Source organism: Thunnus maccoyii, chromosome 1, assembly GCF_910596095.1.
Source record: "Thunnus maccoyii chromosome 1, fThuMac1.1, whole genome shotgun sequence".
Taxonomy (NCBI): Eukaryota; Metazoa; Chordata; class Actinopteri; order Scombriformes; family Scombridae; genus Thunnus; species Thunnus maccoyii.
In genome coordinates, this window is record NC_056533.1 from 29,897,059 (window position 1) to 29,922,369 (window position 25,311).

Consider the following 25,311-nt stretch of genomic DNA (forward strand, 5'->3'; position numbering starts at 1 on the left):
ACCACTTGTAAATTTAGTTCATACCTAAAGAGAAATTCTAAGTACAAGAAAACTGATGAAATCCGTAAATGTTCTTAAATCACACTATGTGCATTTTAAGAATGAATCTGTTTGTATGAATGCTTCTTGCATGACGCCCATTGTCACTAGTGGTTGGCTCCTCTATTCATTTTTTTGTGATGCCAACTGGGCAAGTTATACAGTGTGTATATTTGGTTATTGTCTCTTGGCTGCGGCACACTGGGGGGTCTGTGGGATCTTTTGAACGAGCCTGCTATAGTCTCGTTTCTTGCTCTCTTTTGAAAACACACACACATTCAGACACACACGGTCAGAGTGGCTAACGTGTCAGAGAGACAATTAAGCCAGCGGCCTCTCAGGTTTCTGCTGTAACACAGTGAACTAATAGAGCTGTTCACTCCCTGTTCCTCCATCTCTTCTCATTCTCTTTACCTCCCCTCACCATGTTATCAAGTGAAAAGGGGGCGGGGGAGTTTTGTCTGCACGGACACCTGCATGTGTGTTGGGATGCCTGCCTCTTTTTGTCTGAACAGAATTAGTTTTGGCGGCCCCACATTGATACCATATCTGCCACAGTACATATTAAAACAGACTTATTTTCAGGGCTCTACATTCATACACATATTAAATAAATGCTCTTAATTTTTTCAGCTGCATGGGATGAGGCAAAAATAAATGATAGTATTATATTTCATTATTTAATAATCATATAGTTTAATATTAGGGCAGTGTAAATTCTGGCCATGTGGGCTACAGATGTACAGTACATACCTTCACATTCTCTTAAATGAGAAAGTTTCCACATTTCCATATCATTACGACCTATTTAATATTGTTAATAATATAAAATATTATTAAAAATAACTTAAAATTAAGGTTTTGTGTCTCAGCAATGAATATGTTGATGCGAATGTAGTTTTTTAAAAATATTTAAATAATGCAACAAATATATTTAAATGTAATATATATATATATATATATATATATATATATATACACACACACAGGACTTAGCATGTTAATCTTTTCTAAGTTATGATATTAACAGAGGAGATTCGAACATGTAATTGCTAGTAACTGCTGCAACATAGTATAATACACTACATAATTATTTGTGAAAATAATGTATCGTGACTGTCCAGTTTAGTTACAGATTTTTCCTCACATACATGAGGTTAAGGAAGTTGCTTCGAATTAGAGCCCGACAGATTTTAAGGATGATGCTGATTTTGATACTTGAAGGTTTAAAAAAATATAATAATGATATATCAGCTGATATTTATTTTTTAAAACTGAAACACATAATATAAACAAACATTTTTGATAAGTAATCCTAACATTTAGTTATTGAAGAGTTCTGAGCAGGATATATTCTGAACGAGACGTTATGCAGTTGAAAAAAAATTCCCCCTTTAGGAAAATGAGCCGTGTTCTCCGTCTCATTATCTGAGATCTTTACTTGAGATATTTTAACATGGTCTAACTACTATAACTACAGTATTGTTTGAGCATTCTGTTCACAGTAGTTTACAGAGGGACTTAATTTTGGACTGCTGAGAGGACGGCTGGAAGAGTAGAAGAAACTTTTGCCCAGAACAGCCATGTTAGCACGGGTTCTGTTATTTTACCCCCATCTGACACTTTCTTATCAAAGTGGACTGGAAAGACGACGGCAAACAAATCGTCAATAAACTCTACATCAGTCACTCCCTCACTCACCCAAGCACAATGTCCTTTTAATAAATTGGATAGCAAACGTTGTATTGATCTCCTCTCCTCCTCCTTCTGCCTCTCTGTTTTCCCTTCATATGTTGCTGAACTTCGAGTGTTTGTAGCCTCCAGTGAAAATGCAGCTCTCTTTCTCTCTCTTTCTTTCACTCTCTCACTCATGTAGTTACACATACAGTATCATCTCCATGGTTGCATGTCTTCTCATGTTATAACATCTAAGTACCATTACTGTACACCTGTCTGTGTGTGTGTGTTTGTGTGTGCGTGCGTTTGATGCTCTGCAGATAAATGCCCAAGATATCAACTATCAAGAGCAGCTTGGCCATGGAAACGGAGGCACAGTTTACAAGTAAGTGTTTGCCGGTTCTCACATTGAGGCACCAACGTTACAAGGCCACAGCACAATAACAGATAGTGACACTGAAAAGATATCTGCTGAAGCAAGTGAGATGGTGGGGATGATGAATTCAGTGATGCTGAAGCCGCTATACAGTGCAAGTATTAAGGAACAACGTCTCAATAAGTGGCCAGTTTTAGACTGATGAGCGTGATATACTTCTTAACTTTTCATGTTTTTTCTGCTCAGTTTTTATGACTAAATTGCAGACATCACTCTACAGTAGTGTTATGTGTAGGGTTCGCCATTCTTCAACACCCCCCCCACCCCTACCCGTTCCTTCATCTGTCCATTTATCTCTCACTGTTTCGTGTGACATCTATCAAGCTGGTTTGTGTCTTCATTTATTTATTCTGCTTTGAAGGTTGCAAACATATATGATATTGATTTGAGGCTGTAAGGTATGACAGCAATTGACTTAATCGGTCTATAGTACAGCACATTACCTGCCACAAAAGAGGAGTTCCATCCTCACTGGCTAGACAGATGTATTACTGCCCTGCTAACATTATGACAAGGTTGGCATTTGTGTCGTCGCCTCTATCCTTCTTTTCCCCACCCTCTGTTTCCTCCTTCTCATCAATCCACTACTATTGAGCTGTTTTATTGAGATTGAAGTATTGATCACTGCTCAGACTAACCTTGACTTGACAGAGTGGTCTGCCTCACATATTCCCCAGCAAACCCAGTAAATTTCCCCATCTGGCAAGTCCACAAGACAAGTCTTTTTATTTTCTCTTTTTTTTCTTTCCAACCACCTTTTTACTGTTTTATGGCTTTGAGATAGTTTCATTAAGAGCCAATCTCTCATAGTTGTAGGAGAAAGAGATTGCTGATCAGTTTGGCACTAGAAATGGTTACACTGCACTGGGCAAGGCCAATATTGCAAGCCCAACAACTTCTCAGTCAATTTAGCCCAGCAGAAAATCCATATGCTTTGGTGCTGAAATTGTTATGGTTGGGAGGAGAGAATAGAAAAAAAACAGATTAAAAAAAAAATCTACCTTGGTGTTTGTTATTTTGGAGTTGTGGATTGTTTTATTTAATGTCATTTTTAATTGAGAGCTAAACCATTGTTTCCAGATAAATCTCATGTAGGATTTAATTAAAATCAAAACATTCATTAGTTTGTTGGTGCTTTTTCAGGTCAGAAATATCCGGGCAAGCAGAGCAGCCCAAACATCCTTTTCTCCAGCTTGGAGATGGAGCTTGTTTGCATGTCCTTGAATAGAGCGTCCCTTCCCGCTTTATTATGTGTGTTAAAAACATCCTTACTAGATACCACAATCATGTCAGCTGACTCTTTAATTTAAGGTGCAGTGGTTCAACACCATTTTACCAGTTTGTTTAAGCCCCTTGTTGTATCAGAAAGAGGTTGGCTCATGCAGAGAGACCTCATACTGTATAGACAGCAACATATAGCTCTTTTAAAAATGCTAAATTTAGGCAGATGACACTGTCCATGGACCTAACTAGAAGCTTCTCAGTGAAAAATGCATCCTCGGCCAAAAGACTAGCAAAAAGTTGCCATGTGTTTCACTGTATTCTGTTGTTCTTAGTCAAGTTAGTCAATTTTATTCACATAGTGCCAAATCACAACATATCTCAGGGCACTTTTCACATAGAGCAGGTCTAAACCGTACTCTAGTTTACAGAGACCCAAGATTCCCCCCATGAGCAAGCATTTGGCGACAGCAGCAAGGAAAAACTCCCCTTTTAACAGGAAGAAACCTCGAGCAGAGCCGGGCTCTAGGTGGGCGGCCATCTGGCTTGACCAGTTGGGTTGAGAGAGAAAGATGGAGGGGGAGAGAGAGAGAGAGACACAGAGAAGCACAAATACAACAAGAGTATACTACTTAGTATTGATATTTTTTATGTAGCTACGCTCAGTCAAAACTCAATATGTGAAAAATGTTACAATATAATACAAAGCTCAGTAGATATAGAGCTATTAATATTCTGCATGTATTCCATTCACTCATGTCCATAGAGAGTACAACTTTGATAATCAGGTGTAGCCATGAAAAATAAGTGGATATTTTTATCTATTAGAAGTCTTTTGTATATCACACAGAAAAGGCTTCACAGTTCTAGGCCTTCTTGCCTTTATAAAACTTTGCTGGTTATTAGAGCTACAGGAAATTGTGAATTTGTAACTAAATAGGAGTTAATTGTGTTTGTGGCCTTAACACCAGCTCCTAGAAATTTCATTAATAACTGTTAATTACTTCCCTATCTCTTTCATTTTAATTATTTTGTCACAATCAGAAAAAAGCTCCAAATATTTAATGCTGCTCTTCCCTTTGTGTTGCTTTTAATGTTATATTGACAAGTATTAGTCAAGTAGTTAGAGTTGGAGAATGACTACCTCCTGACTTCTATGTAGTATTGTACGCATTTTGGTTCCAGTCAATTTATTAAAACTTTTGTGTTCTAGGTAAGGAGTAAGTTAACCTACTCTGAGACAAAAAAAAAACGTTGATAATTACATCATATCAATTATCCAGTCTGTGTTCACAAGAGCTTTATCATGGTAGGATTTTCTTAAAGGGTTTAGACAGGAAGCTGCAGTTATCCAATCAGGCGCATGAAGAGATGAAAATGGGAGGATCACTTGGTTTGAAGGATCACTATAATCTGCTGTCCATCTCAATCACTGCTGACCCCAACCTTTGGGTGTTGTGTCTGTACAAACAATTGTCTCCAACGTATTTAAAAGTCTCTATGACTTAGCGTGCTTAAGTTAGCGTTATCAGAGCTACTGAGCTACTATACACCTCTTTAGGCTTCAGGCCTAAAGAGTCTATGGTAATATGTTATTTTCTTAGAAAGAGAAGGGATTTTTCTTTGCCAATGTTTTTATTCTGTTGCTAGTATTTATTTTAGGTGATTATGATCAACTATGATTGACCATGATTCTTTCAGTACATGCAGATTTTTTTATATTACTTTATGCAGCTACTCCTAAGCTTTCATTCACAATATTATTACAGAAATCACATTTTCAGAAATTAGCTGGAGAAACCAAAAAGTCAGCCAGTGTTTGCCTAAAGAAAACTATGCTTTATTACAACTTTTATTTTCATTGCTCTGGCCATCACCTCTATTAGTTATGATAAAATTGTACTCACCAAATGGCTGGGATCTTTGAATGTGGTGACATCACTAAACTGATGATAGGAAACACTAACAGTTAGATTAATATATAGGACTGAAGCTGCTGCTGGGGTGCTGCATTGCTACGCGCCACATAGCGTTGTATCTCCTGATGCCTGTAGCACATACTGAACACGTCTTACAGACAAAATAAGTATTCATGGTGCAGTAGCCCGAATATGCCAATCAGGTGCCGCCGACTCATGTTGTCCTTTATTTTCTTTAGTAATTAACGTTAATCTGCACCAGCTGATTTTCATTTCAGCAGGCAGATATTTACAATATATTCATGATAATTTTGATAAGATAAAAAATTAGCCAGATGCATATTTTCAATATCATGGAAACACATGCACATTGGTTTTGATCAGGTTTTTTTTATATTATTGTTGCGATTTAAAAACAAATAAAAAAAAAACATTTTTAATGCCATATAATTAAAGCTATAGATAATTAGTATTTTCGCTATATTGCACAGACCTAACAAACAAATTTTGCTGTGTGATGCAGCAAATGAGCCGTGATCTTGCAGTATACATACATGCATGCTGTGGAACTGGACAGGTTTCTTGATTGCTTAGAAACCAATACTCAGTTCTCTTCAGCTTCTACCCTTTGGTCCATATTAGGCTTATCACGTGTGAAAAGCACTACCAAAGGCTCCCCACCTTTTAACCTCTTAGCCCATTTATGACCCAGAGCCATTTAGACTCAATTGGATGTTACCAACACCTCAGCTCTCCATAGCCTCACGCTGACCTGACCATCCATCAATGTCGGCCTTTGTTTTTTATTACACACTCTCTTAGAGGTCCATCTTGTCCAACAATCTAACTGACTCTATGGCTTATAAATACAATAACAAGGACACACAGGGTATTTTTTGTGGCTCATGGATCTAACAGTGCAATTAAAACAAGCACATTTGTGTGGCTGTGACTGTGGTGACATCTACTTAGACGCCCATGGCTTTTCCTTTAGCCTCAGCCCATTTTCTCCATTGATTTTGTTTTGTTACCACATTGATTAGACTTCATGTTGAAAGACCAAACCTCTTTGGCTAATTGGTGGTTACCTAGTATCTTGTGTTCAGATACTTTAAAATTGTGTCTAAAACCAGTTAACAGGATTTAGTTCACACCTTCATCACAGTGCCTCTCAAACGCATCCTGAGTGACCACTTGTGATTGGCTTTTAGCTGTCTGCTTACATTTGATTTTATCTGTAAACTGTGACATCCAAACAGAAGAAAATGTGTATTTCGCACTGACAACGTGATAGAGATGAAGACTTCATTATACTTTAAACATACTAGTTCGTAAGATGTCACAAAGTGTGATTGCCTAAAGCTGATTTAGATTGCGTTGCTGGAAACTGAATAGTATTGAAAATCTACCCAGACTAATGTTACACATTAGCTGCCAATAATCAGAGTTGGTTTCTTAGCGGGTGTGTCGCTGAGTGGGGAGAATCTGTTAGAAACATGAACAACCTGTTAGTAACATGAACTGGTTGGTGGTGAACTGTGACTTCTGCTTAGAGCTATGCTTCCTTCGGACAGTCACCCAGCCACCCTGACTTCCCGGCTGCTCGGGAGATGCTGGGGGGAAGAGAAGTAGCTACGCTAGGTAGCAGCATGTCCGAGTCACTCCGATGGGAAATCTTTGCTCTCCCCTGTGCCTGTTCACATGATAGACTGGTGACATCTGAAGACTGCTGTAAAAGCCCTTAGACTTAAATTGCTGAAAAAGTACAAAAGGTATCACAACACAGAATAAAACTTTGAAAATTCAAAGTGAACGTTTTAAAATTTGAGTAGGGTCTGTAGGATAAGGGATGTCCAAGCAGTTGAGTCTCAAAGTGACAAAGATTCCAACTCAGTTCAACAGTTCCTCCTATAGACTGCCATTATAAATTTTGATGTTTAAAAATTAATGTAAAATCACTGGAATATGCTAGAAAACAGAAAATTAATAGCACACATCTGCTGAATGAGCTGAATAGTTTGACATTTGAATGGTTTTCTAGCATTAAGTATCCAGCAATTGAAAAGGTCCAAAAAATGTATGGAATGAGGAATAAGAAGTAGAGGAAAAGTAAAGAGTGAGAAGAACAACGACAACAATGATGTTCAGGGAAGGGTAAGATTTGATCATTGAACAACGAAGACAACAGCGTACACTTTAGGACAATCTCCGCTCAAGGACATTGAAGGTGTTGTATAAACAAAAGTGATAGAAGTAGTTGTGTGAAGAATGTAAAAAAAAAAAAAAAAAAGGGTTGAGAGAGAAATTCAAACATATTTGATATTGTATACCTTATATATATTTTATGTATTGGTGAGCATATTTTCACACCCCCACACACTTGTGTTGGCTGTTAGTATTAGTTCATTTAATTAGTTATTTAATAAAAAAAATTTATATATCAAGAATGTGTATATGCAGAGGTCAAAATAAAATAAACAGAAGAAAGCAAATTAGGCTGACTAAGACTTTGGTACTGAATATTTGGGTGAATTATTAGTTCAATTGTTAAATAAGTATTTATCCGCTGGAGATTTGTGTGACACAATGATCCAACAAGTCCATTTTAAAATTAGAAAACCTACCAAATACACAAACAAGAATTAAGAGTCTTCAGCCATGTTAGCAGCTCTGTGAGGCTGTACCTGGGCACAGTGGTGCTTTGAGATAACGCCAACATGCTGGTATAATGTTTACCATATTAGCATGCTAACATTTGCTAATTAGCAATAAACACAAGGTACAGCTGAGGCTGATTAAAATGTAATTCGTTTTGCAGGTATTAGGGGCCCTTGGAATAACCAAAGTAATTAGGATTCATCTTCTGTACACAATGGCAATCAACACCTCTGTGGACCTGCAATTGCAATCCATCAAAAGTTGTTGAATTATTTAGTCTGGAACAAAGTGGTGGACAGATTGACAGACATACAGACCAACATTGTCATCCCTAAACATTTGAAAACAGCAAATGTAAAATTAAATGTAGCAGTAACACTAATTACCTTTCAGTATTGCAAGAGGTAAAATTGCAGCAGCTCTTACCTTTGTTGCCTATTGATGGTGACGTCAACCAACTGTCAAAGATATTACTTTGTTGTCCTGTGGGTGGCCCAATATGGCATATGTAACTGGTCTGACAATGAGTGAATGTCACAAGACACCTTCTAAGAATAAAAATTAACTTAAATATTTTTGCCCATGACAGTGAAAATAGTGCTACAAAGCCACTCATCCTAACATGCATTTGTTTCTGCAGTAGTCAGACTACCAAACCAAACTATGACAAAGAAATTAAGCACACTTTCTAAAACAGATGTGTAAAATTGGACCATATCTTTTCTTGAAACGCCAAGTTTCCTGATCTTCCGCAAAAAATATAATCTCTGAAGAGCCATCTTTACAATTTTATGAACATTGGCTTTCCCATTAAAGATTTGCAGACATTATGCCAAGAAATTGAAACCCTTGAACATGTTCAACTGGTTTTCCAGCAATATCAAGAGGTGGTTTCCCACTCTCAACTCTCCTGAAGTCCCATGAAAGTTTTTTTATACTGTATGTGCATGTCTGTCTCTGTATTTAGGTTTCTGTCTCTCTGTGTCAATCAAGATAGCTATTATAGCCGTATCAGGTGATAGTGTCAGGGAGAGAGAAAGGTAGCACCGTCATCCACGTGGCAGTGTAAAAAGTACCACGTTAGCCCTGATCCAGGAGGCCAGTATCGCTAACCTACAGCCTCAACTTCATAGACATAGAGAGAGGCCCTATGAATACTGCATGATGGAGCTTTTATTACAGAGTGAGCTGGAGTGTAAATAAGATCCAGGCAATGGGGCACGTTTACTGGGGTCAGATCAGGGAGAAGTAGCGGGGGGGTGGCTATGTAACCTTGTCCCCATCTCTGCCGCTGTCACAAGCCTGTCACTGTAACTCATACAGGGATGCTCGGCCCTGAGGTGGTCAAGGACAGTCTGGGAATAAAGCTTTAACCAAACAGTAGTCACACCATATTTCTATCTCTTAAGTATGCCCTTCTAACACTTATTTTAAACTCTGCGTTTTCTATTTGATATACATAGCATAGACATACAGTGTTTTCATCATTTAATTATTACAGGGTAATGTTTTGATAAAACTATTAATCATAAATATATTCCATTTATGTTGGGCCTATTGTCCTTTAAATATAGATTATGGAAACATTTCCCTTCAGGCTTATGTGAATCATATTTAAGAAACCACTCTGTGAAAAAGATTACACATTTTTCAAAATGTCTTTGGACCTCAACTAAATGAACCAATATGCCAAAGAAATTCTTACTCTTACGTTATTAAACAGATGTGAGCCTGTAAAAAAGTGTACACACACTGACAGTACTTGTGCATAGAGTGTCCCACAAACACCGAGCTGCTCTCCTCATGTGTTTAAAGTAATAGTTAGGTGCATTCAGCCACAGGTTGAGTATGTCATTCAGGATTTCTGGACTTCATATTGAGAGCTACAAGTTGTTTAGCATGGTGAAGACTTGGTTTAATCTCTTTTCAGGATGCTTTACACACACAACCTGCCCAGTCAGTATTTAACATGTCTACCCCTGTGATCTTGCCTCAATTAACATCTTCATTTTAATTAAGAGGCAGCAGTCATGCTTAACTGATATTGATTGTAGCTTAAAGCAAGACTGATACATCAAAATGGAAACAAGGCCATCAGCCTTAGTGCAAAGAGCTCTTTTCCAGGAAACATGACACTTAAGATCAAAAATACTCTTGGGGCAAAAAGAGACTCTCTACAAAAGTCAGAAGAATGCTTCATTCTCATAAACTTAAATCTAAAAAAATGATTCTGTATCGTTGGCCATTCTATATTTGTTTTTTGTTTATTTTTTGTGTCAACTTTCGGTTGTATCAACCTGACTGCTGACATGGCTCAGACACATGATACAGGCAGCCAGCATTTCTATTTCCACAATTGTGAAGATTAAAATAGTAATAGGAAAAAGTAAATATTGAAACATAGTTATTTACTGAGAACTTGCCACAAACTATGAAATGAGTTAGCAGTTGAATGTGTGTGACTACTTGGAACTATCAAGAAAGTTAAAAGTGCAAATGTCCCACAAAAGTCAATTATTTCTTAAAAGATCCCCCAAAATATGTGGTTTATTTTTGACTTCATCAGTTATGAGTCCCTTATCTCTTAAGAAGTGCAGCTAGTGTACAGCACGGCATAGTTATAGTCAGGAACCAGTGTTTGTTCTAACCGTGGGTAAATACCTGACATGGCACTAATAGGTGTCATTAATTAAAGGCCCGGGCTAGTTTAGAGGTGTCTGGCCGAAGAGCAATGTGATACTCCAATCTAAGACACATTAATCACACCTTGCGCCATATACATTCTCTCTGGAAGACCCGCTGACAGGTGAGTAGCCAGGTATCACATGTACTAAGTTGGCTTCCAAGCAAACCGGGTGACGTACGCTGCTCCCACCTCATCCTCATCACCTGACAGCTGTTGGACAGAATTCGTCCTTGAGGATTGTATGTTCAGAGGTCCTGAGCTATTGTCACTGGTGCCGTAAACTAACCTTCAAGGGCTGTAACTAAAGCCGACGTTTGGCATTAAGGAGTTTGATAATTAAATCATTACGGGGACGGTCTGTGGCTGCTCTTGTACTTGCAACTCAAAACTCTGTCTGGAACAAGTAGCAATGGGGCTGACTGGATCTGGTTTTGGGTGGTGACCTCTGACCTTAAAGAGAAATGACAGAAGCATTTTTTCATCCTATGTAGACTCCACTGTTGCACTGAAAATCACAGACAGGGAATTTTTATTGTATTGCTTTGTCATTTATATCCTTTCATTTCCCATCACCTGAACTTTTTTAACAGTTCATATGTGCCAGTTCTTGTGTCGTTAATCTGTATCTCCCCACATTTTTGTTGTGTTCTACTGTTGAAAATACACATTGAGATCGGAGCTTCTCACATGGAAGCAAACTTGAAAATCAAAACACAGGCGCTCAGGTGACCATTTAAAAGATATTTTTGTATAATATTGTTTCATGTTGTCTTCTTTTTTTGTCCTTCTAGAGCATACCATCTTCTTGGCAAGCGGGTTTTAGCTGTGAAGGTGAGACCTGCTTTGTGACATCTTCTCACACCAAAATCTTTTTCTTGAAGTTGATACCATTTTCTTCTTTTCTTCTGACATGACCGTCGACTATGGTGCCTTTGACTATGTAGTTGGCATAATGAGAGTTACACCATTTAGCAAATGAAAGATTTCAGTTTATTTTAAGTTTAAAAATGGATATATTTTACAGACACCGCTGCAATATCAGCAGAACATTTGAATTGTAACTTTGCTTTAGACGCAGTAACAGACTTTTGAACAAATTTGAAGTGATTATCTGACAAATTGGTAAAAGATCACAGTAAATTTGACAATATAGGCAATACAAGAGAATTCAAAAACCCTGGTTTATGAACATCTAAAACACACTTGGATTTTTAGTGTAGACCAGGGACTGGCAACCATGTACCATGGAGTGTTAAGAGACAGCTGGATTACATTTCAAACAAAGGCTAGAGCTTGATTTCACCAGTTCACTCTCTGCATTGTGGCTTTGATGAAATAAAAGATGTATAAAATCTCAAATTCATTTGTAAAATGCTATTTACACCACTGAATAAACCTTTACACCATGTTTATGATAGTACTGACTCCCTCGTTGTGTTGATGATTAGTACAGATATCTAAATGGGTATCATTACAAAGGTGAAGGTTTATTCTTTTTGTTAGATGTCCATGACAGGACCTGTTTGAGTTGTTGTTGTTATTGGTTGTATCTTTTATTCTTGTGTCTCATTACAGGTCATTCCCCTAGACATCACGGTAGAACTACAGAAGCAGATCATGTCGGAGTTAGAAATTCTCTACAAGGTCAGCTTTGACTCATTTCTTGTTCCTGTTTACCTTTTTTTTCTTTTCTTTTCTTCACTGAGTGTCCGATCACATGTGCAGTGTTAATTAACAATGAGTCTAAGTAATGCGGTGCCAATCTATCGCCTCTGGTCTCACAGTATAAGCCAGGGATCAGTGACACATGGACACATACAGCACACACATGGAACAGGCATGTGAGTTTTTTTTCCATGCACAAAGGGAGGGATTACTGTTAAGCCTAGAAAATTTACCCGCCCAAACTATCTGACCATGGAAACTCCCCCCTTCTACCATAGACACATTTTTGTCTGTTTTAGGGAGGGACAGGTGATATTTAGGGGGAGATAGCAGGTCAACAGTATATGCCACATAGAAGTGGTATACATCATCTGAAAGCTGGGAACCTGAAGATTAATTTGAGATGCAGTTCAGCACCGTGTGACGAGTTTTTCTTGTCATAAATCTGTAATAAACATTGTTTTGGAAGTTTAGAGTGTATAAGGGGTTAGAACATTATGATGGAAGTATATGATGGCCATTCCCATGCTCATTTATGTCTCATAAGTTGTTGCAGCAATTTTTGGGTTACCATTTGTTACACAGATTTGACCATTTTTGACCAATCGAGAATTGATAAAAATGGTCAAAAATCCCTCCAAAATACCACCATCAGGAACACCATAGAAAAATTCATGCTGTGATTCGGTATCAAAAGCTTTGACATTTGGAGATTTCTGTAAGAATTGCATTTTAACAGCAATTGGATGGCGTGCACTTCTGTTCTGGAAATTGCTCATAAACCCCCTTATTGTCAATATACCTAGAAAAGCCATACATCCTCTGAATGCTCAAGGTCTCTAGTTTGTGGTTATGAAGTTTCATGTGGCTGTGATTATCCTAGAGGTCACAATAGGTCATTTTATACAGTGAGGTCAAGTTTCAAAAAATGGTCTCACTACAATGAAATGGCTACTGTGGGGACTAACGTCATCATACAGTTGGGCTCATTGAATACACAAGAGTCTCAGCTTTCCAGTTATACGGATTTATGCAATTCCTAGACTGTTTAGGGATCCCAGTGTGCAGAAATATTAAAACCATTTTTAGAATAGATGAAAATAACACATTTATACTGCATGCAAAAAACACCAAGGTTTTTGCCCAGAGCTGCATGGGATTCACATAAAGCGGACATGTCTGTAAAGGGGAGACTCGTGGGTACCCATAGAACCCATTTTCATTCAGATATAACTTTGGAGCACTATTTAGCCCACTTCCCCACAAGCTATCATGACATTTTTGATACCAATGGATGCATTATGTCTTCACTGTAGTTTTAAAATTTAGCCCGTGACAGTCTCTGAAAGACAGTAATGTCAGCCGAGGACGCTGGCGTTGTTGACTTGAAAGATTTATGAAAGATTTATGAAAGATTATGCTCAGCTAGTATTTACCTCTACTTATTTACCATCAACTCAGCATAAATATTTTGATATGCTCTTTAATTATGAAATTGTCTCTTCTCTTGATTGCAGTGCGACTCACCCTACATCATCACTTTCTTCAGTGCCTTTTTTGTAGAGAACAGGATATCCATATGCACAGAATTTATGGACGGTGAGTGGATCTTATATTTTTTCTTTGCTTGTCACATCTGTGTAGAGGTGACTTAGGGGAACTGTCCTCTGTCTCTCTACCGTGTATCCATTTTCACTTCTGTAGACCAAAAGAATGTCTTATCACTGTGAGCTGTTTAGCATGCCTGTGTGCTAAAAGCTACAAGGGCGTGATAAACGTTGACTTAAGTGCATTTGTAGATGTGTTTGTATGTGTGTGTGTGTGTGTGTAGATTGGTGTGAGATGGGGGACTTTCTATGTTTGTAAGTGTGTGTGTGTGTTTGTCCAAGTGCGTGTTAATGCAGTGATTCCCCTGTTTCACACATTTGCTAACTTGTCAGCAAAGTCTGTCTAACCTCTGAGCACTCTTTACTTTATGGAACTTTTCCCTGATCAGAAATTTCCAGTTGTACTTGATTATTTGGAAACAATAAATGACTATGCTCTGAAAATTGGGCAAGATAAGGAAACATTAATACATTTGTCATCTCAAATCTTGTTTTATTGTTATTACAAAGAAATGTTAAACAAATACAATAAGTGTCAGAAAGTGCTATTGTAACAAGCAGTAAATATATTGAATATAAATGTGTAGAGTCACTTAAACTTTCAAGTATATCTTGAAACATACTTGGGATGTGTCCTCTGTGTTTAAATCACCTTAGATATTGAGAGCACTGGTCCGCTATTCTGAGAATGTCCAAACTAATCTGGAACATTTTGAAAAGATCCTTTTCTTCTCTGTTTTGGTTATCTTTGACTGTTTCTGTGAACATTTTTGATGTGTTCAAGGATTTGGCTGGTGATTTTCTGTATTTTTCTTATCACCAAGAAATCTCATGCACAGAGCCAAACCAACAATGAACTCATCATACTTAGAAGTGTTGTGCATGTATCAAAATCTTATATATTGAATTCTTCTGTGTAGAAACGGCTCCAAAGTAAAAAAATAGTGATAAGATAGTCCCCCGCCACTGTGCACGTGTCCATTTACAGAACTTCAATAGTTTGTTGTACTACATATTACAACCTCTTGACTTTATGCTGAAGTTCCTTGAGAAATTTATAGCAGTTCAAAGTCAAGAGGATGTGCACAACTTACTGAAGCTCTGTAACAGAACTGTGTTTCTGCACATGCGCAGTGGCAGGATGAAGGAACATGAATTTCTAGTGTAAGTGGATCAACAACAGTTCTTTCTTGGCAAAGGTGCCAGTTTATGCTAAAAAAGTATCATAAGAAACGCTAGTTGACCTAATAAAAAGCTGATTAAAGCCAGACTAAATTGCAAGCAACATTGCAATATATTTCAGTCAGTTGTTTGGATAAGTATGAAGTGTCTCAACATGTGTGGCCATGAATTTGTCTCTGTATTGTGCTAAAAATACTCTTAAGAAACGTGTTCATAATTTATACAGTCATTTGCTATGTAACCGTTTTAGTGAAAGAACGTTTGGTCTCTTGCAGGTGGTTCTCTTGACGTGTACAAAAGGATTCCAGAGCACGTGCTGGGTAGGATTGCAGTGGCAGTAAGTTTAAATGAAATACACAAAATCTTCCAATTAGTAGTTTGTCATTACTGAGTGAAAAGCATTTTAATCAATATGTGTTTTTGAGTTTTTAGAAACAGTTATTTAAGTGTTATTTATTTGAGTCGACTGAAGTACCCCATAGCTACATATCTCATGATGTAATGGTCGATTTAATCGTCCATGTGTGCCTGGTAGTCACAGTTTTTAGTGTGACCTGTTATTCGTTTGTCGAATACAGGACCGGTCTGAGGAAAAAATTGAGTAATTTTATTGATGGGATAGAAGAAAAGAAAACCACAGGTGTGAATATTTCAATTAGCCTCTATTTGGTGAAGTGGTGGACAAAGTCAGTGCTGTTTTCCCCATATCCTCCCCTCTCTCCTTTTCTACTCTCAGTTAAAACCAGCATTTTTATGGAAACGGCCTTGATGTTGATAAATGCATGTCTCCTTTCCACACTCATTACCCTTCTTCTGTCTCCTTTCCTCTATTCTGTCTCCCCCCCTTTAACTTTATCCGTAATCAAACGATGACAGCTATTTAGTCAGTGTTGATTCTAATTCACAGCTTTCCCTTCTTTCCACTGTCACAGTTGTTAATTATCACAGAAGGAAAAGCACCCAAGAGGGTGTGAGTGAAGCTGCACATGCCAGTTTCACAACCTTTTGAGGCAGCAGGACTCCAGAGCTTTTTTGCTTTCTTAATTTGTCTCTGAAGTTGCTGTGGATTACGCTGCCAGTATACTCCATAAGAACTGCTTGTCAGATGGTCAAATAGCTTCAGAAACCCCTTTCCCCCAAGTACTATATAAATACGTCTTTACTTACTTACTTTCCTGTCCTTTGAATTGGGCTGTGTACAACTGAGCGCATCAGTATCCACCTCCAGGTGAGACTGTCTGAAAATAGGTGCTATTATCCTTATAGCCTATTTAAACTATATCCCATCTCCCCCCTCTCTATGACAACCAGCTTTTCACTACACCTTCGAGAGTGGCTGTAAGTGGCTGTATAAACACACATGAACGAAACCAGTTCTTTTCTAGTATAAGCCAGTAGTTAGAGATGGACAACAATAGCCCAGGGGCTAGAGTCAGCTCTCACACCCCATAAATGAAAAAGTCACCACAAAACAGTATTACTCTTTAGGAAATGTATAATACTTTGAATATGATGATTTTGTTATACTTTTTTGCAGTCTTGCATAGTTAATGTTCTCACTTTAGCTAATTTTACAAAGTCTCTGGGTGCACTGGAAGACTCTAGCCAGACAGACAGAGCTATGAGTTCAACTAACAGGAGGATGGACCCCTGTGAGGGCTGCACACAGGTGATAAACATGTGCCTTTCCTCTCTTACCAGTTGCCAAAACATCCTCAGTGGACTTTTCAATATGTAGGAGCAACATCTCAATACTGAGGTCCTCCCTAATTGCTTAGCTCCTCATTCGATCCTCTAGAGAAAGACTAACCATCCAGTGGAGAAACATTTTCTCAGTTGCTTCTCTCTGTAATCTCTCTGCTGGGGCAGATGTGGCACAGGAGTGTGTCGTCCACTAACTGCAGGGTTGGTGGTTCGATCCCTGGCTTTTATGGGGATTGAACCACACTGAACCCCAAGTTGCTGCTGATGGTCAGGCCAGTGCCTTGCATGGCATTTCACCCGCCATTGGTGTGTGAGTGTGTGTGTGAATGGGTGAATGAGAGGCAAAAATTGTAAAGCCTTTTGTCTGTTAAGGTAGAAAGGCGCAGTCCATTTACCATTTACCATTCTTCAAGTCACTACCCAAAGCTTGTTACCATAGCTGAGGATTGAAACGAAGATTGACCAGTAAATTGAAAGCTTTAATTTAGAGCTCAGCTCTCTCTTTGCCATCACAGTCTTATACAAAGTCTGCAGCTGCAGCTGACACACCTAATATGCAGTCAATTTTAGGATCCTTTGCCCCATTATTAAGACTCAAAGATGCCTGAATTCTTTGAATTCTGGCAGTAGAGGAATTCAGGAAGGAATAAATATGGTCTCATAAATTGGTGTTGCTGATCCCTCTTTCAGACATCGCACTCATTTAACTGACACAGCTCTCACTCTAACAGCACCTCTGAAAATCTTTGAGCAACAATCTTCAGCATTAAAGCAAAAAAAATCATGCAGAGGAGGGTGCCAAATTCCTATGACTCTCAATTTTCTGTCAGACTGTAAAAAACATGTTTCCTTCTAAATCTCAGGTTTAAACAACTGACCAGAGTCTCCTTTCCAGTATCGAGCATTTCACAATAAGATTCCATGGCAGCAGATCTGCTGATGGACAATCCAAAGGCAACATCAGTGCAGCATTAGAGACATATGTCAACCGTGACAGTCCAGCAATATACAGAGATTTCAGCATTTCAGGGTGAATCTTGTCTAACCGCACAAGCTGACCACCTCAGTGACCTGTGCCATGACAGCCAGACGTTTATTTTTATCGTTGTGAATTGATAAGACTTTGTCCAACATCCCAGAATATGTATGCCACATAGATGTAAAGGGCCTTTCAGAATGAACAAAAAAGGTGACTGAGAAAATTGTCCATGTAGACACGAAGTTAAACTCTGACTGCAATGTCACAGTCACATAAACTGTCAAAGTAGCTGCTTTAGGATTGAGCATTGGAATCACAGACTAAGTCTATTAGTGTAAATTCTATATTAAGGTCAGGGTTGTTGATATTCACAGGTATAATTGTACTATCCTGTAAAGCATGTGGAGTGGAGGTAGTCATAAAAGTGAATTAATTAATCAGCTAAATGTGCTGGTTGAATTGTTGAATGATTTTGAATTGAATATATTTTTTTTTCTGCCGTCTGCTTCTCTAGGTAGTCAAAGGCCTGACGTATCTGTGGAGCCTGAAGATACTTCACAGAGGTGAGTAAGGTAGTGTGCGGGTTGTGTGTTTATTAAAAAAGAAAAGAGCAGAGTTGATAAAGACAAGCCGCAGAGTGCTGATGTTGCAGTTCTATCAAGCAGTTTGTCTCCGCAGATGTCAAGCCTTCCAATATGCTGGTGAACACCCGAGGACAAGTCAAGCTCTGTGACTTTGGTGTCAGCACACAGGTATGCTGATTTGTTTGTGTGAGCGTTGGAGAGAGAGAGAGAGAGAGAGAGAGAGAGAGAGAAAGAAAGGATGGAAGACAGAAAAAGAAAGACAATTGTCTATAGCTGTATCACCATAGTCCTGTTCAATCTGTGTGTGTGTGTTCGTGTGTGTGTGCATATGGTCAACCTGTCAATCATTCTGGATTCATTTTCAACTCAAAACATCAGCATTATCCCAAGGGTCTTCCTCTCACATTAACTTCTCCCCCCACCTCCATTGTTCTGCAGCCTCCAAAAAAATCTCTTGTTATAATTATGACCCACACACACACACACACACACACACACACACACACATCAGCAAAGCCTCATTGATATGTATTCACAAGATGTGGGGAGAGCGTGGGTGGCAGACAATAGCCTCGTCATTGTGTTTGTGTGTGCGTGTGTGTGTGTCTGCATATGTGTTTCTGTGTGTATGTGTCTTAGGCGAGTGTGGCAGTTTGTGTGTGTTTTGTAATGTAATCATCAGGGACAGACCTTCAGCGCTCCCCAAAACATCAACCCCGAGGATCTGTCTCCCTCTTTCAACACACACACACACACACACACACACACACACACACACACACACACACACACACACCATTCCTTCTATGGTAAATTAACCTCCACTTCCTTGGAAGTTCCAAGGTGAATTTTTACACCCTGTATGTGTAACACTAACAGCATTGACTTGTCCTCTGTCTTTTTAGCTCTATCTTTCTGTTTATCTCTCTTTCACACATACAATCTCTCTCTCCCCCCTCTCTCACTATCTGTAGGGCATGCTCCAAAAAAAAAAAGAAAAAAAAAAAAAACAGCCGTAAGGGAATAGACACTCATTATCACAGTCCTGTCATTGATGGCATGTGTCGTTGTATCCACACACAGACTCACTAATGTCTCCTTGTCTCACTCCTGTTCCCTTTTGCGAGGGTTGAGAACAGCCCAAAATATCAGCCTGATATGTCAGTAGATTTAGGTAATGTGAGTTAGGTCCAGCTCCTATTTTTTTTATTCCCTAATATAGGACAGTGTAGTAATGACTTTTAAAGGTTATGACATTACTCATTACTGTCAGTTGAATAGTCTACATCTATATTAATATGCAGCATGATAAGTTACTAATCCACTGTTAATGACTTTTAATTGCAGTTGGTGAATTCAATTGCCAAAACGTATGTGGGAACTAACGCATACATGGCGGTGAGTGACCCCAAAAAGTCTCATGTCACAGAAGTTTTTCAAGTGAAGATCAAATTTGGCTCAGATCTTGTAACTTTGTCCTTTTATGGTTTTTGATGTTTTTGCTCCACAGCCGGAAAGGATATCAGGGGAACAGTATGGTATCCATGCAGATGTCTGGAGTGTGGGAATCTCTTTCATGGAGGTATGACAGCTTATATACAGTATATGACAATGTAGTATAGTTGAAAAACTGATGAAGGAAGCATAACATTTGTGCAAAAGTGGTCAATTTACATTATTTAACATCTCATAATTGAAATCTTACAGATTATTTTAGACTGTTGCTCATTGACTGAGCTGCATAAGATGCACGTGTGTTTGTGTGTCCATGTGGGTACACATCAGTATTCATCTCTCCCCAGAGTCTTGATCGAGTGCTTGACTGACACCCCGCGTTTTCAAATAACATTTTAATTTCAGTATTACACTTCCCTTGTCTCTTGTCCTCCCACTGACACTATTGATTCTCCATCTGTTTCTGTCCACAGCTCTCCCTCCATAGCATAACAAATGATTTGGGCTTCTGCCTCAGCTTTGTTTGTCAATAATGTTTAATGTCATTACAATTATAACAATAATGGATGAGTTCACAGGAAAAAAGCCATGTCAAAATTATTGACATGATCTCTGTGTGATAAAGATGGAGTTTTATTGCAGTGGACCCCATGGCACTGTTCTCTTTATTTTTTATCCGTAGAGGTCTGCATTAAGCTAAATGAATTGGCTTGCAGTCCCACTCAATTTGGATTGATCTTTAGCCTACTAGTTGGTCTATTTATGTTCAAGGAAAGACTGTGAGCGTTTTGACGTTTTAATAACGTAATGTTGCCAATAAGCTGCCCTTGACCAAGATGAAAAATGCCCACCCCAAGTGAATTACCAAATGTCAAGGAGAGCTGTCACCCACCCCCCCACCCCCCCAACCAAAATAACAAACATACACACATTACATACAACCATCCCACAATCCTGTTCTCCTCCTCTTTATCCCTCTATTTTGTTCTCAGCAGGTGGTAATCGTGGGGGGGTTATTAACTAATAGCTGATGTTGTTTGATGAGGAAGTGTTATCAGCAGGTGGGCACTAAGCTTACCTCAAAGACTGAAAGTCTCAAGTTCTGCACACTTCAGCGACTTTAGCATCATTTCCTTTCTGTGTCTACACATTTATTTCATGGCATTAAGACACTGGCAATGAAGAGGCATGTGCAGATTAATGACATGTGTACATACAGTATATACAGTGGGTGGACAAAATATCATGAACACCTGTGTAGTCAAATGCAATCAAATCCAGCTGCCATACAAGAAATTATACCTTTGTGAAGTTTATAATATTTCTTAACTCAGGTCTCTGACAAAGGGTTGTAGTTTCTTGTGTTGTCAACATGTACTGCATTATATTGTGGTGTAACTGTATATATACACACACACACACACACACACACACTGGGCTGTGGGTACAGCGTAAATATAAAGTTACCAAAGTTGCCCATTATTAAGGTGCACAAATAACTATAAGCATTTTGGAGGGATGTTTGATAGATTGCATTAGTGTGTACATGTTTTTACTGACTCATCCTTTTCAAATGTTTGAAGAATATCCTGTAACACTTATTATCTTCTTTTTTACACAGTTGGCGCTAGGCATGTTCCCCTATCCACAGGTAAGTTATTTTCAATGTTGTATTTATATATAATTATGTATAATTTGTGTATAAGGCTTGTTTTCTTCATTTCCTATCTATTTCTCTTTTAATACTTTGAAAGGAGATGATTTGTTTAAACAGATTTTTGCTCTGATCATTTCCTGTTGCAAACACCACCTTTAGTTTACAGTAGCAATCTTCTTGGTGGTTAAACTACAGTGTTTTTGCTGCAAATAGTACTGATATTTCTTATTTTCTCATGGATATTTGTATTATGCCTTTTTTTAAATTTTTAAACAAGATAATGTTTTTTTTATATTTTAAAGATTTATCAAATATAAACTATTCATATAGTGAGGATTCCTGATTATTCCAAATCTTGAATTTTATCACATAATTTTAATAAATTACGGCATTCTCATTGTTTTTTTCTGACAGTTATGAAAAACACTAATTTTGATTCAAGGTCCTGAATGAGACCAAGTCGTTTGCTGACCTGGAAAAATAATTTTCTGACAACTATATTTTCTAGATGTGTTGTTCAGTAGTGAAATATAACTTTACATGTATCTACTACAGTATGTGGGTGTATTTTTTTTTTCTCCCTCATTACATTAAGTTAAAATCCTGCTCAAATGTAATTGCCGACCACAGAAGTGACTTCCCAATCTCATCAAGTCTTAATTAGCCCTTTAAGATGGGTTTATCCCACTAATCCCTAGTTGAGCAATCTGAATCTGGTTACCTCAGTTTACCTGCTGGCTGCCCTCATGAAATGTAATGGGACAGATTTTATCCAAATTAAGTATGTTCTTTAAACTACATTGTGCACATGTAGAAAAAAAAAAAATGCTTTGTAAACCTTAATTTTACAACAGAAACTTTGTTGTTTTAAGTACCATTTCCTCATGTTGACTCCTAGATGCAACTTCTCACTTTTTTTTTTTTTTACTAACAAAGAAACTTATTGATGTCCTGACAGTGTCCTGCGTCAGGAAAGTCAGATGAAAGATAATTATGGTTGATTAAAGAAGCCAAGTGTGATGTAACTGCCGCACTATCTGCCCAGGGATTGTTTAAGTGACTGCTTTCTTCTAGTATGTCAATTGTTCTTTCTGAGGAAGTGAGAGCCAATTTATTAACTGCTAGTCAAAGCTGCAAGTTGTGGGTCTTATGAGAATTTAAAATCTTTGGTCTTATAGGTATTGCATTTACCTGTCAGTCGTGCAAAACCACCTTTTTGAAGATGGTATCCTGTTAATGTGTGCTGAGAGAAACTGATGTAGCTCTTTGGTATTTCCTGATGTGGATCATTGATTCTTGATTCTTAACCCCTGATGAAAAGCAAATGCAAATCTTTGTGCAGTGGAGCCAGCTTGTGTTTATAAAAGTCTTAAAATTATTAGCACATTATTAACACTGTGGTTATCCATGTACATGTATGAGTGTGTGTATAACTACAGCCCAGGGCATGCCTGATATTAGAGTGCTTTTTATTCCTTAATTTAATGCTATCATTAAGATGTTAATTGTTAGTGTATTTTTGCAGATAGAGGTAGTTTAGTCTACCCTTGTCTACGAAGTGGACAAAATATTATTAATATTATTCAGTTTATAGATATAGTTTAGGCCTCTATCTAGCAGTTTTCCTCATCTCAGTGTTAATTTTCCCCTAGCTCCATATGGTACTGCAGACAGTTCACCTGCAGGCTGTAGCAGAGCGGTGTGGCGAGAGCGCTCAGATCCAGCTCGTCAGGCGCAGCCAGCCAAAGTCCTCGGGCCTAAGCTGTCATTTTTACAGACGCTGGCACAGCTGTCTGTGCAAAACCCCCTGCTACACTTCACATAGAACATTTTAGTACAGACTGAGGACTGAAGTTGGAGGAGATGAAAGACCGGAAGAAAATCAGTGGTATCTGTGTCCACTGCAGACTAGCGTAAGACACAGGATGAGTTGTTAAAGTTGATTTAGGCTTTGAGGCGTTCATGATTTAAAAGCCAATTTTAGCACCATTTACACCCTTTACATTCTGGTAAAGTGTGGGTGCTCGCCAGTTGCTTTCATTTGTGGATTTTGTTTTAGTTGATGCATTATCTTGCATTCATTCTTTGGTGTGTATGTATGCACGCGGAGTGGAGTCATCACCTCGTGTTTGTCATGATTAGAGATGGTCTCTTTAATTCCACTTCACCACATGTCGGGATTCATTTGCATTCTTTGTCAGGAGTTAATGGAGTTTTTGCACGGCTCGCTCTGAAAGTCTTTGAAGACACCAGACCTGATGTGTATACAGCCGCCAGCACTATTACTTCTGATTGATTTGTTGTCTTTTTGTTTGCTCTATGGTTGTTTTTCGTTTCTCTTCATTTTGTCATATTTTCTCAAATTTGAATAGATTTCAGGATGAAATATCATGTTAGTTTTTTTTAGTGTGTATGTTTCAGGAGCTTCCATTACACACCACGGCATCCATCAAACTGTTTAGACGCCCTCCCTTTGTTACGTTGTTTTTTCCTCTCAAATGAAATGGAAAGAAAATGGTACCGTGGTACTTACATACTGTATGTGTGATGTAAACAATGTTTGCCGTAATTTTTCAACGACAAAAGTCATCTCAAAGTCTGTTTTCTCACTTTACTTGATCTCCATCATGAGTCCTCCTTTTAGAAACAGGTTAAAATTTCAATATATTAGGCTTCCCTTTTAGCTTTAGATGACTTTACAAATGATGTGAAGAAAATATTGACCCTCCCTTCTCAATCTTGAGAATGTAAATCTACACTATTTATTATCACACTAATTATTGGCATTCAAGCCTTTTTGAACAAAGCACAACATCTGCACAAACCTTTTATGTAACTGCATGTGATGAATGATACATTATATTTTGACTTGATAGAGCTTTCTCGGTCACAAAGCACATGTGATGTAAGTCTGAATTTACCATGCAGGGAGCAGTACTGAAGCTTCTGGGTAAGGATGAAAGGAGATCAGAGAAGAGCTGCAGCCGTTAGATGATTTTTAACCGTTTATAATTTCAGTGTAGCTCATCTCAGGCTAATAGAGCGACTTATTTGTTGTTGACCTAACAATAAAGAAAACAGAGAAAATGACTCCTCACCATTTCCCTCTTCTTTTTTTTTTATTATATCTCCATGGTGACAGAGAAGGACTGCCCTTCCCACAACCAAAACATGCTTGTCAACCTTTGTTGAAATTGATGGTTTTGATCAAACTGGGAGCCTCTTGTGAGAGTTTTCTGATTCCTTACCCTTGAAGAAATATCTTTGAAATCCTTAAGAAGGAAAAAAAAAGCCAACTGATCTTTTTAGAAGCATTTATTGAGTTGCTCTTAATAGGGACAGAAATAATTTAACATCTAAAAATTGATTTGTGACTTCTTTTTTTCCGACTGAACCCACTGTGATATTTTCAAATGACCAAAAAAGCTTGATGTGATTCACAAATCATCACAGAACCACTTGAGTGGCTCGTAACAGTCTGTGAAGGAGGTGGTGTCCTTCCTGATTCCTGTCACCAATGAAAAAACAACACTGCTGTTAAACAATTGTTTGTTACCCGTAGATCAGGTATGGGATGATCATTTTGAAGAAATCCCTCTATGGGAAGTCTTGTTTAAGTATAAATATCCTATTAAACAATGTTTACCCTCAGGACAAACATGCAGATAATGATATGCCTATCAGATAATCAGCCCAGAGTTTAGAGACAATGTTAAGGGGGAAAGATAGTGAAGGATTGCTAAACCTCACTTTTTGATATGTGGTTAAGCCACCTAGTACAAGAAGAATAAGTGCTCAATTATGCTTGAATAAGTTAGTCTCCCACTATCCAATTTCAACCC

General features: G+C 38.1%; 1 protein-coding gene across 4 annotated transcripts in view; it reads left to right on the forward strand.

Annotated features, from left to right (window-relative positions):
* Nucleotides 1–25,311, forward strand: part of map2k5 (mitogen-activated protein kinase kinase 5) — a 64,271-nt gene that overhangs the window by 12,386 nt on the left and 26,574 nt on the right. For 3 of the 4 annotated variants that reach the window (XM_042407744.1, XM_042407745.1, XM_042407747.1), the window contains 10 exons: nt 2,037–2,101; nt 11,428–11,467; nt 12,212–12,280; nt 13,819–13,900; nt 15,366–15,427; nt 18,288–18,336; nt 18,452–18,525; nt 19,705–19,755; nt 19,868–19,939; nt 21,434–21,463. In XM_042407744.1, coding sequence (XP_042263678.1) covers nt 2,037–2,101; nt 11,428–11,467; nt 12,212–12,280; nt 13,819–13,900; nt 15,366–15,427; nt 18,288–18,336; nt 18,452–18,525; nt 19,705–19,755; nt 19,868–19,939; nt 21,434–21,463 — 594 coding nt within the window. Of the gene's footprint in view, nt 1–2,036; nt 2,102–11,427; nt 11,468–12,211; nt 12,281–13,818; nt 13,901–15,365; nt 15,428–18,287; nt 18,337–18,451; nt 18,526–19,704; nt 19,756–19,867; nt 19,940–21,433; nt 21,464–23,121; nt 24,546–25,311 lie in introns of those variants that run through there. The other variant, XM_042407746.1, reaches the window with a different exon arrangement.